General features: G+C 46.0%; 1 protein-coding gene across 6 annotated transcripts in view; it reads right to left on the bottom strand.

The window, feature by feature from the left end:
* CEP250 (centrosomal protein 250) overlaps window positions 1-11819 on the bottom strand; it is a 54689-nt gene that overhangs the window by 12132 nt on the left and 30738 nt on the right. For all 6 annotated transcript variants that reach the window (XM_023512206.1, XM_012804181.2, XM_023512203.1 and 3 more), the window contains 8 exons: window positions 10793-10960; window positions 10261-10395; window positions 8068-8211; window positions 7000-7133; window positions 3565-3703; window positions 2384-2726; window positions 1758-1879; window positions 440-560 (listed from right to left, as the gene is read on the bottom strand). In XM_023512206.1, the coding sequence (XP_023367974.1) occupies window positions 440-560; window positions 1758-1879; window positions 2384-2726; window positions 3565-3703; window positions 7000-7133; window positions 8068-8211; window positions 10261-10395; window positions 10793-10960 (1306 nt within the window). The remainder of the gene's footprint in view (window positions 1-439; window positions 561-1757; window positions 1880-2383; window positions 2727-3564; window positions 3704-6999; window positions 7134-8067; window positions 8212-10260; window positions 10396-10792; window positions 10961-11819) is intronic.

Genomic DNA, 11819 nt, shown 5'->3' with positions numbered 1-11819 from the left:
TGCCATCCTTGGTATATGGGGCTGGCGCCCTACTGACTGAGCCACAGGCGCTGCCCCAAGCTCTCCTTCTCTTGATTCACCAAATGTGTTCCTCCTAATCCCATCCTCCAGGATGGCTCTCAAAGGTTAAGCAAAGCAGAAAAATAGCTCAAAGGAGTTATCACCGTGTGGAAATGCCTCTAGATATTATCTCATAGTTATAGATTAAAAAATAAAAGAAGTGACATGAAGGCTATGTTAACCAGTTTGATGAAAATATTTCAAATTGTATATAAAAATAGCACACTGTACCCCATGACAGCATCAATGTACACAGCTATGATCTAATAAAAATAAAAAAATAAAAGGAGTGGCTGGTAGGCCTTTTCCTACCACTTCTGGGCTTCCAATTCACCCTCTACCTCTCTCCAAATCTCCCTGCCTGCCTTGTGCTCCTCACCTTTCTGGTTCTGGGAGAGCTGTCTCTGCAGATCCTGTAGCTCTGCGTGGACCTGGCTCTTCTCAGCCTCAGTATCAGTTAGACGTTGTTCCAGCTTCTGGACCTGATCCCTCAGAACATCCTGGGAAAGGAAGGGTGTGGCTAAACTCAAGTTCCTTATTTCCATCCCAGCCAGGACCAAAACTCTCTCCTCACCCTCAGCCTTGGGGGTAACCTGCCATCGTGAACCTACTCCTAAGTTGCTGGGTTATGTACATTTGACCTCAAGAGCATTTAGCTCCTGAAGACAGGCTCTGCTTGAATTGGCAGGAGCCGAGAATCCCCCATCTGACCTGTCTTTTCAAACAGAAGTTGGGTTCAAAGTCTCTTCCCGCCCCAGCCTCCTACTTCAAAGCTTAGCCCAGGGCGGCTCCTGTGGCTCAGTGGGTAGGGCGCCAGCCCCATACACTGAGGGTGGCGGGTTCAAACCCAGCCCTGGACAAACTGCAACCAAAAAATAGCTGGGTGTTGTGGTGGGCGCCTGTAGTCCCAGCTATTCAGGAGGCTGAGGCAAGAGAATCGCCTAAGCCCAGGAGTTGGATGTTGCTGTGAGCTGTGTGACGCCATGGCACTCTACCGAGGGCAACAAAGTTAAGACTCTACCTCTAAAAAAAAAAGCTTAGCCCAAAGCCCACTTCATCCTTTCTTCTGACCCTCCCCCACATCAGAATGAATTGCCCCTTTTTTCTAGCTCCAAGAGTCCATCTTTGCATGTATTATTGACCTAATTAATTCCACTAGTTCTGCTTTCTATGAGAATGCAGAACTACCTTGTCAGGAACCTTCCTAAAGGTGCTGATCAAGTCTTCCTCCCATACAGGCAGCAGTCAGCTTGTATTCAAGTGGGGTGGAATTTGTGGGACCGTTAGCTCAGTCTTAGACCTAGAATGCTCCTATAAATGGCAAACTCAAACCTCACATCTCCAATTTGTCGAGTTTCTTTTGGAGGCTGTGTTATTCATGACTGAGAAAAATGAGGCCAAATACTACAGATCTGTACAGGGTTTCATACTTTATCAACTATGAATTCTAGATCTTCACTTGCTTAACTCTCACCACAACCCTGTAAGGCAGGTACTATCTGCCCTACTTTGCAAGTAAAAGCAAGGCCCAGGTAACCCAAATGCTTTATTCATGGCGGTTGGGTGGTAAGTGATAGAAGTGGAACTCATCCCAACTTGATGTAAGGAATAAAACAGGTTAAACCACTTCATGCTTCTTTGTCTCATACTTTTTGAAGGAAGTGAAGAATTCAGGGAAAGAGAGCAGAGAAACATACCCGGGCCTGCTGAGTCTTCTGCAGATCTTGGTGAAGCTTGTGGAGGGCAGCTGCTACTGCCTCAGCTGAGAGAGGAATCAGGAGGGGCCCTCTTTTAAAGAGGCTTCTAGCTCCATTCTGTTCTGAAAAAATGAGGAAAAATCTCCTTACCTGGCTGCTGCCATGAAAAAAAAAAATAGCTAGACCTCCCTGGACATGGCTTTATCTTTCCCACTGGTCCCTTTTCTCCATGAAGAACTCCTCAGCAGTTCACTCATCACGTTTTCTGTGTAGCTACGTGCCAGGCACTATGGTGGGCACTTAGACAGCTACTGTTTGTTATGCACGTTAAGTGCCCATCTGAAATCTCATTAACGCCTTAGTAACATCCTGGTGCAGGTACTTTTTTAACAAGCTCATTTTGTAGCTGAGGAAAATCAAGCTCAGAGAGAACAGGTGACTTGCCCAAGAACACACAGCTAGCAAATGGCAGAGGTGGGGTTCAAATTCAGAATTAATTTCAGAGCATATGGCCTTCATCTTGAAGCATTATTTATTACCTAAGGAACTGTATTCCCCTCTCCTCTTCCCTAGGAGCTAGCCCTGGCTTTGGCCCACAGGTCTTAGTTCTTGGGTGACTGCCTCACCTGGCTCAAGACCCCAGAAGGAGGGTGCAGAGTCTCCCCCACCACTCAGCTCAGGCCTGCTCTCACAGACAGACCCCAAGGCTCGCTGCAGGACAGAGTAGAGGCTGGCCAGCTGGGCCTGGGCCTGATTCCCAGGCTGCTGCTCAGCAGCCAGCGCCTGCAGCTGGCTCTCTGTGCTGCGCAGGTGCAGCTGTAGTTGGGCTGCCTTGGCTTCCTGGGCCCACAAGGAAGCTCGCAGTTGCTGCTCCGTGATCTGAGATGCCTCCAGCTCCTCCAGCAGCCGTGCTTCCTGGGCCAGAAAGTCAGCCTCCTTTTCCTTCACCTCCTGCCTCAGTAATTCCACCTGCCAGGGAGGAAGTGAACATGTTCTGAGCAAGGAGTGGATACCTTCTCCTCAGACCATCTCAAACCTGACCCCACTCAATCCCTGGATTTCAGCAGGCTCAGCTCTCCAGCACGGAGAGGGGCTCTGAAATGAGTATTATCCTAGATCTAACACCTGGCTGCCTACCAAGCCCAGACACATGGGCTCGGGCTATGCCAATGGGTTTTGGCTCTGGTATCTTGGGCAGATAATGCCAACTCCCTAAAACCCTGACAGTGAACCTAGTAAGACCATTCACAATAACAATGATCACCACTTATTGGATATTTATCATGTTCCTGACAACTTATATATTCCTATAATATATTCCTTCCATCTTTGTTTTATGGAAGAAACCAATGCTCACATATCTTCGAAGCAGTAGAGCTGGCAGGCAAACTCAGGACTAAAGTCCCACCTTTCCTCTGTACCTGAGGTCTGGGGTCCTGAGGTGAGGAGACTCTGAGTCCCTGCAAATCCTCTTGCTGCTGCCTACCTGATCTGAACTTGTTGCTCAAGTCCTCTGCTCTATCTTGCCAACTAGACCAAGCATACTTGCCTAAGCGTGACCCAGACCACGTGATCTCTGTGTTTGGGGCATTATGTTCTGGGTTGTCAGGTTTCCTATAGGAGCTACTCTGATCTCTAGGTCAGGTTCCAAACCCCCACCTGCCCAGTCCTGGCTTCCTGCTCCTGCCAGGGTTGTTGAGGTGTCAACCTATCCTGTGATTAGGAAAAAGAGACAGGTCCACGAGAAGACTCTGAACAATCAACCTACCACTCCAAGAGGCAGGGCTCATAATCAAACGAGAGGTACCTGGGCACTAAGCTCTTTCTGCCCTCCCTGGGCCTCCTGCATGTCCTGGCGCAAGGCACTCAGCTCTTGTTCTCGAATTGAGTCAGCTTCTTGTAAAACAAGGAGTCTCTGTTCCTTTTCCACCAGTGACAGAGTCAAGCTAAAAATAAAGGGGTCAGAGGGCTAGGTTTAAGTTCTTCTTGGGGAATGAAGAAGTACTTTCTCATCTGACTACTCTAAACATAGCATTTATAATGAAAATAGAAATACTAATGATAATGATCACAGTAAAAGCTACCTTTTATTTTACTAAGCATTTACTAAGTGATCCTATATGCTTTGTGCATATGATGCCTCATTTCAATTTCATAGGTTATTCTTCTCTAGTAAATTTCAAATGTATCTATACAAGCACATCAAATACAAGTCCAAATATTCCCAACCCCTCTGCACTGCCCCCACCCAGTCATCTCCTACTGTGTGCCCTAGCTCAGTGAATAGTATTTCCATCCACATAGTGTCCCAACACAGAAAACTTGACCACTTATAGAGGTCTCCCCTCATCCCATTTACATCCCATCTACAACTATGGTAGAACCTCCATAGCTGGCCACTTCCCTACATTGATATCCCCTCCTTGAGCTGAACTAATTTTCTTTTTTTTTTTTTTGAGACAGAGTCTCACTTGGTCACCCTTGGTTGAGTGCCATGGCCTCATAGCTCACAATAACCTCAAACTCTTAGGTTCAAGTGTTCCTCTTATCTCAGCCTCCTGAGTAGCTGGGACTACAGGTGTCCACCACAATGCCCATCTATTTTTTAGAGGCTGGGACTACAAGCACCTGCTGCAACACCTGGCTATTTTTTAGAGATGGAGTCTTGCTCTGGTTCAGGTTGGTCTCGAACCTGTGAGCTTAGGCATTCCACCTGCCTTGGCCTCCCAAGTGCTGGGATTGCAGGTGTGAGCCACTGCGCCAGGCCTCCTGACCTAATTTTCAAGACCAGATATGTACCACATGTATGTATCAGTATAGCAGACCTAGTTCCTTATGTTGACCACCTCCATATGGTGACCCAGTTTATTATAATCCTCTAGGTGGCCAACTTATAGAGTAGTGATTTTCAACTGGTGTGGTACGCCACACTGGTATGCTGTCAGAGGACCTTAGGTGTGCCACAGAAATTTTTAAAGATCATTAATTAAATTATTTTCTAAAGAAGTTCAAAGCATGGCTGGGATTGCTTAATCTCATATGAGTTCAAGAGTAGCCTGATCAAGAACAAGACCTCAGGCTTGGTACTTATAGCACAGTGGTTATGGTGCTAGTCACATGCACTGAGCCTGGCGGGTTTGAGCCCAGCCCGGGCCAGCTAAACAACAATGGCAACTGCAACAAAAAAATAGCTGGGCATTGTGGTGGGTGCCTGCAGTCCCAGCTCCTTGGGAGGCTGAGGCAAGAGAATCACTTAAGCCCAAGAGTTTGAGGTTGCTGTCAGCTGTGACACTACGACACTATACCGAGTGCAACATAGCAAGACTGTGTCTCAGGAAAAAAAAAATAAAGAACAAGACCTCATTTCTACTAAAAATGAAAAACTGAAGCAAAAAGATTGCTTGAGCCCAAGAGTTCAAAGTTGCTGTGAGCCATGATGCCCCGGCCACTCTACCTAGGGTGACAAAGTCTCAAAAAAAAAGTTCAAAGCACTGTAAGTGGTGTATTTTTTTTTTAACTCTTTTTTTTTGATCAACATAATTTAAGTGTGCTGTGGAAGTTTAACTATAGGTTCAAATGTGCTTTGAGATTAAAAAAACTTGAAAAACACTGTATTAGAGGTTCTACTGTATATATAACTGATTCTAATTACCTTAATAACCCCTAAACTCCTGCCCTTCTCCCCTTCCTCACTTCTCTACTCTGGTTCAGCTCTAGTAACTCTTACATAGACAACTGTACTGGCTTTCTAACTTGCCTTCCTCCCCCTAATTTCATTGCCAAAAGGATGTGTCGCTTCTCAAACCCCACTAGCACTAAGAACATATGCTGCTCTTCATTCTGGATGGTTGCATGTCACTCCTGATGTTTCATGTCATTAATGTCCCTACTAACTGCTGTCCCTATCCATCATAAATGGGATTATGTCCATTTCCCTACTTAAAACCCTCCAGTAGTTTTCTGCTAAAGTTAAACTATAAACTTCTTGCAGGCCTACTAAGTCCTGAATGCTGTGAACTTGTGTAGCTCATGTCATTTTCCTCATTCCTCATGTTCCAATCATACCAAACTCTTTCAGTTTCACCAAACACTGTCGGCTTTGAGCTGCCTCAGGGCCTTTGCATATATTTCTATCCCTACTATACGGAACTCTCCTTTTTACCCCTTTTGCATGGGTGGGCTCCATTTCATCTTAGTGTTCAGCTTAAATGCAACCTCCTGCAGAATGCCTTCCCTAACAACCTTTCTAAAGTAGGTCTCAAAAAATAAATAAATAAATAAATAAATAAAGTAGGTCTCCTCTCTCTTACCCTGTTTCCTCAACACCATGTCATCATCTGTAATACAGGCAGTCCCTGGGTTATGAACAAAACAGGTTCTGTATCTGTAGGGAACAGATACATTTACCTATTACCTGTAAAACTTCTGTTCATTGGCTCGGTGCCTGTGGCTCAAGCGGCTAAGGAGCCAGCCACATACACCTAAGGTGTCGGGTTCAAATCCCCAGGCCGGGCCCGCCAAACAACAATGATGGCTGCAACCAAAAAATGGCCAGGCGTTGTGGCGGGCGCCTGTAGTCCCAGCTACTTGGGAGGCTGAGGCAGGAGACTCGCTTGAGCCCAGGAGTTGGAGGTTGCTGTGAGCATGATGCCATGGCACTCTACCCATGGGGATAGCTTGAGGCTCCGTCTCAAAAAAAAAAAAAACAAAAAACTTCTGTTCATTAAGTGCAAGTTGTAGATCAGTCAGATATTTGTAACTTAGGGACTGCCTGTAATTTGTTTTAGAGATTATTTACTTGTTGTCTCCCCACAAAATTATAAAGTCTATCGTGGTAGGGGCCATGGGTCTTGTTTATCACTGTATCCCCAACCCTGGCATAGAACCTGGTACTTAATGGGTGTTCTCAAAATGTTTATTAAATGAATAAAGCTCAAGCTTTAAAGATAGGGACCATGTCCTGTCCACACAGCTACATGTACATCCCAGAGCTGTAGACAAGAAAGGCAAGGTGGCCTAAACAAGAACTTTCTTTTTTTTTTTTTTAAATGATTCACTTTATTTATTTATTTTTTTGTTTGTTTGCAGTTTTTGGCCGGGACTGGGTTTGAACCCACCATCTCCAGCATATGGGGCCGGTGCCCTACTCCTTTGAGCCACAGTTGCCCCCCACAAGAATTTTCAATGTCAGTGACCTCTGTAGCCAGATGCAAAAGCCACCTCTGTGACCTGTCAAGCCTACCTGGCTTTCTCTGTCTCCAGCTCCTTCTGAATTCGGCTATACTCCTGGGCCTCTCTCAGCTTCTCCTGAACCTCTTGCTCAATCAGCCTCTGGGAGTCATCCTGGGCCACCAACTGAGACTTCAAGTCCTCCACCTGGAAAGTTAAGTGCATGAAGACCAAGAAGGCAGGGCAGGGAGCTGGTGGGAGGATGCTTCTCACCTAGGGTTTTAAGGTCCTGCAAGGTGTACCACAGTCAGTGGCCATTTCCAATTCTTGGGATGTTCCACCAATCCCTATACTTTTCTTCTGATCTTAACCCCCTTCCTCAAGACTGTTCAGCCTGGTCGTGTCTCCCCAGCCTCACATGTGCTGCATAAAGGTGGACACAAGTAAAAATCTTGGCTGAATATAACTACTTGAAAAGGCAAAGTGAGAGGTAAGTTACTGTGATTGCATTTTTTTTTTTTGAGACAGAGTCTCAAGCTGTTACCTTGAGTAGAATGCCATGGCATCACAGCTCACAGCAACCTCAAACTCTTGGGTACAAGTGATTCTCTTGCCTCAGCCTCCCAAGTAACTGGGACTACAGGTGCATGTCACAACGCCCAGCTATTTTTTGGCTACAGCTGTCATTATTGTTTGGCAGGCCTGGGTTAGATTTGAACTCGCCAGCTCTGGTGTATGTGGCTGACGCCCTAGATGCTGAGCTATAGGCACCAAGCCTATAATTGTATTTTTTTAAATAAAAAAATCAGACCATCATCTGGTATAGGATTCTGAGAAGGATATGCAACCTGAATAGGAAAAGGAATCTGGTATGTAAAAATAGAAGATTTATGGTGAGGATGGAAAGAAATTGCAACTGAGACTGCCTGACAAAATCTAAGTTCTGAGACCTTTATAATGAAAGGTCAGGGCTCTGTGCTCAACTCTGGGAATGCTCTAATTTTTCACTCAGTACTGTGGCCTACCACTACCCTCTGAAGCTCAGGGAGCAGGGCCAAGGATCCCCTGTTCTGCAGGAGGGAGTGGGAGAGCCTGGCTGTGCTGGGGAAGGACTGTGGGGGTGGCAGGAGGAGGGAAGGACCTGCTTCTGCAGGTCTATCTTATTCTGCAGCAGGGTGCCACTCTCTTCTCGGAGGGCAGCAAGGTCCTCTCTGTGCTGCTGGGCTGCCTCCTTCAGTGCCTGCTGAGCCTCCTGAAGCTGGGTCTGCAGCATCCCAGTGGTCTCCTGCAGAGGAATAAGACATTAGTGAGATAGGAAAGGTTTCTACTGGGGCCCTGGTCTTAAGACCCATGTTGTATAAATACTGTTTTTTTGAGTTGGCAAAGGCTGAGGCAGGAGTCCAAATCCATGCTTTTTACATCTTAACATCTCACCTCCCATTCCCTCTCCTCCCTCAGAAAGTACACTGGCTCACTCAGGTTTCCTGGTCGGGATCCATGAGTTGGTAACAGTCCCTCACCCTGACCGTTGTACCACTGTAACAGCCTCCTAACTATATTCCTACTTCCACTTGATGCCATCATCCCTTATACATACACACTCCACTAACCAACGAAAGTGTTTAAAACACACGTATATAAATCATACCCCATCCCTGCTTCTTTTCTTTTTTTTTTTTTGAGACATAGAGTCTCACTATGCCGCCCTCAGTAGAGTGCCATGGTATCACTGCTCGTAGCAACCTCAAACTCTTGGGCTTAAGCGATTATCTTGCCTCAGCCTCCCAAGTAGCTGGGATTACAGGTGCCCGCCACAAGGCCTGGCTACCACCCCTGCTTTTTAAATACTACCCAGCTAGTTTCCCACTGACTGCCCTTAGGACAAAATCCAAGCTCCTACTATGACTGACAAAGGGCTCTGACCCACCTAACACTTGCCCCTGAGTTTATCAAGCTGGAGCCAATTGCCTCCTTTCTGTCCTTGAACTCCCCAAGCCCTTTTCTGTCTGTCCCAGGGCCCTGATGATGGCTATTTCCTCTGCCTATAGTGTTCTTCAAATGGCTTTCTTTTTTAAAAAATATCTTTTTGTTTTTGGCTTGGCACCTGTGGCTCAAGCAGCTAAGGCGCCAGCCACATACACCTGAGCTGACGGGTTCGAATCCAGCCCGGGCCTGCCAAAACAACAATGACAGCTGCAACCAAAAAATAGCCAGGCGTTGTGGCAGGCGCCTGTAGTCCTAGCTACTTGGGAGGCGGAGGCAGGAGACTCACTTGAGCCCAGGAGTTGGAGGTTGCTGTGAGCTGTGATGCTATAGCACTTTACCCAGGGTGACAGCTTGAGGCTCTGTCTCAAAAAAAAAAGATATATATATATATGATATAAAAAACATAAAGTATACACATTTCAGTGATTTTTAGTATATTTGTAGAGTTGTACAACTATCACTATGACCAATTTTAGAACATTTTCATCACCCCCCAAATAAATCCCAGTCCCATTCACAATCATTCCTTATTCCCCACCATGAGTTTGCTTTCTGTCTCTATAGAGTTGTCTATTCTAGATATTTCATATAAATGAAATCACATAATATACAAGATGTGACCTCTGGTGACTGGAATCTTTTACATAGCAAACTGTTTTCAAGGTTCATCTCTGTTGTACCATGGGGTTCTCTATTTTTTTTGTTTGTTTTTAGAGTCTGGGTTTAGCTGTGTCACCCAGACTGGAGTGCAGTGGCTTGATCGTAGCTCAGTGTAGCCTCAAACTCCTGGGCTCAAAGATCCTCCTGCCTTAGCCTCCCAAGTAGCTGAGACTGTAAGCACTTACCACCACATCCAGCTAATTTTTTACACTGTTTCAGAGAAAGCATCTTGCTACGTTGCCCAGGCTGGTGTTGAACTCTTGTGCTGACATAATCCTCATGCTTCAGCCAAGCAGTGAGCAGCTAGCTTCTCTTTAACTTTCAAGTCTCAGTCAGCTCAAATGTCACTTTCTCAGTGAGGCCTTCCCTATCCACCCTGTCCAAAGTGACCTCCTTTGAATCACTTTCAATTATATCATCCTGTTTATTTCCTTTATAGCACTTAAAACGAATGGTATTAATCTCATTTATTTTGTGTCTGTTTATTGTCTGTCTCTGCCAGTAGCATGTAAGTTCTTTGAGGGCAGGGACTATGTCATGTTGACAGCTGTGCCACACTTTTATGTATTTTTCATGGGGTTAGCACGCACACAGGGCCTAGCACTTAAGAAGTGTCATAACACTACTCATTGCTGAATGGGTAAATGAATGCTGCTTTTCCTTCCCCACCCAGAACTACCCTCCATACCTGCTCCTTTAACTTCTGGACCTTCATGTCTTGCCTCAGCCGTTCCAGTTGCTGGCTGGCATCTGCCAGCTCCTTCTGGGTTTGCAGCAGTGTCTCCAGGAGAGACACTCTTTCCTTCTCTGTTTCCAGCTGCATCTGTGGAGGGATAGGAAGGGTTTGGGGTTATCATGCTCATCCACAAGGACACAAGCACATCCCCGCTGCTCTTAAAACTCTTTCAACCAGTGAAGTGGGGACTGAGGAAAAAGGAAGGTCTGCGCCCACTGATTCGGCACCAGGAAGAACAAAGATTGCCACTGGTTTGCGAGCTGACAGGATGTGGTAAAATTTAGCCCTCCCTCAGGAAGTGTGACATACTGCTGGCCCTGCAGCTAATGGTGTGTGGATCACCCTGCTCACTAGTAGTGGTGGGTAGCTACATTCTCTTCTGGAAGCCCCTCCGTGGTACCACTCTTGGGAGTAGAAAAGGAAACAGGCAAAGGTAAGAGGCCCGCAGATCGGACGTGCGGCTCCACGTCTCTTAGTATCCTACCTGGCATAGGGCGCTCTGGGCCTGGGTCCGTTCTTCTTCCCTCTGCGCCTGGATGGCCTCAATTTCTTTCTCTTGCTCTCTCAGTCTCATTTCCAGATCCATTTTTTCCCTCTCTAGGTTCTCCAGAGCCTTAGCCAGCTCCTGCTGGTGCCAGGAACGCTCTTTCTCCTGGCCACATGGAGGAAATGCTGTTAGAACCAAACGGGTGAGGAGAGGAGCAGAAAGAGAACTGGACTGGAATAAGTCTCTCTACTACTCACTAGCTGTGTGACCTCAGTACCTCTCTGAGCCTGTTTCCTCATTGCAAAGTGAGGCTAATAATCCTTGCCTTATCTTACCAAATTTTATGAGATTTATAAAAAAAAAAATCAAACAATACATGTAAAAATGCCTTCTAAAATACAACTGTCCCTCTTGTATGCTACAAACACCTGTTTTTCAAAGCAACCACATCAGGGTTGATGATTGTAACTAACCGAGGCAGCTGCCTCTGGCTCTCTGCTGCCTATTCTCCTTTGCTCACGGTTACAGAGTTGGCCCCTGACAAATCAGGCCTAGCTCAGCAAAGATGTCTCCCTTCATTATGCAAGAACTTTAGAACAGGAGTCCTAGTTCTCCCACAGGTCCACCAGTGATCTTTCCCAATCTCCCCAACTAGTTCAGGACCCTCTACTAGGTTTTCAGAATGGTGGTGAAAGGCGCCTGAGTCAGGCTGCCTGGTGACGATCTTTAATCTGCCACTACTAGTGTGACCCCAGTCAATTTCTAAACATCTCTGCGTTGTAGTTTCCTCATCTATAAAAATGACAACACTGTTGTCCTCCTAGGGTTGCTTTGAGGATTGAGATAAGTCATGTAATCACTTGGTATGTCCTTGGTATACTGCAGGCAGTCAGTATACAATAGCTAGTTTCATCATTGTATTAGTAGTTCTTGTACTTTTCTTTTAAAATGCTTATAAATTTGTGGTTATCAATTCATTTAATGGAACACCGCTAGCATTTCAGCTCCTCCTAAAACCTTCTTT

This window comes from Otolemur garnettii, unplaced genomic scaffold (genome assembly GCF_000181295.1).
Source record: "Otolemur garnettii isolate 467f Iridium unplaced genomic scaffold, OtoGar3 scaffold00025, whole genome shotgun sequence".
Classification (NCBI taxonomy): domain Eukaryota; kingdom Metazoa; phylum Chordata; class Mammalia; order Primates; family Galagidae; genus Otolemur; species Otolemur garnettii.
The sequence above is the reverse complement of the archived record's forward strand: the minus strand, read 5'-3'. Positions and strand labels throughout refer to the sequence as shown.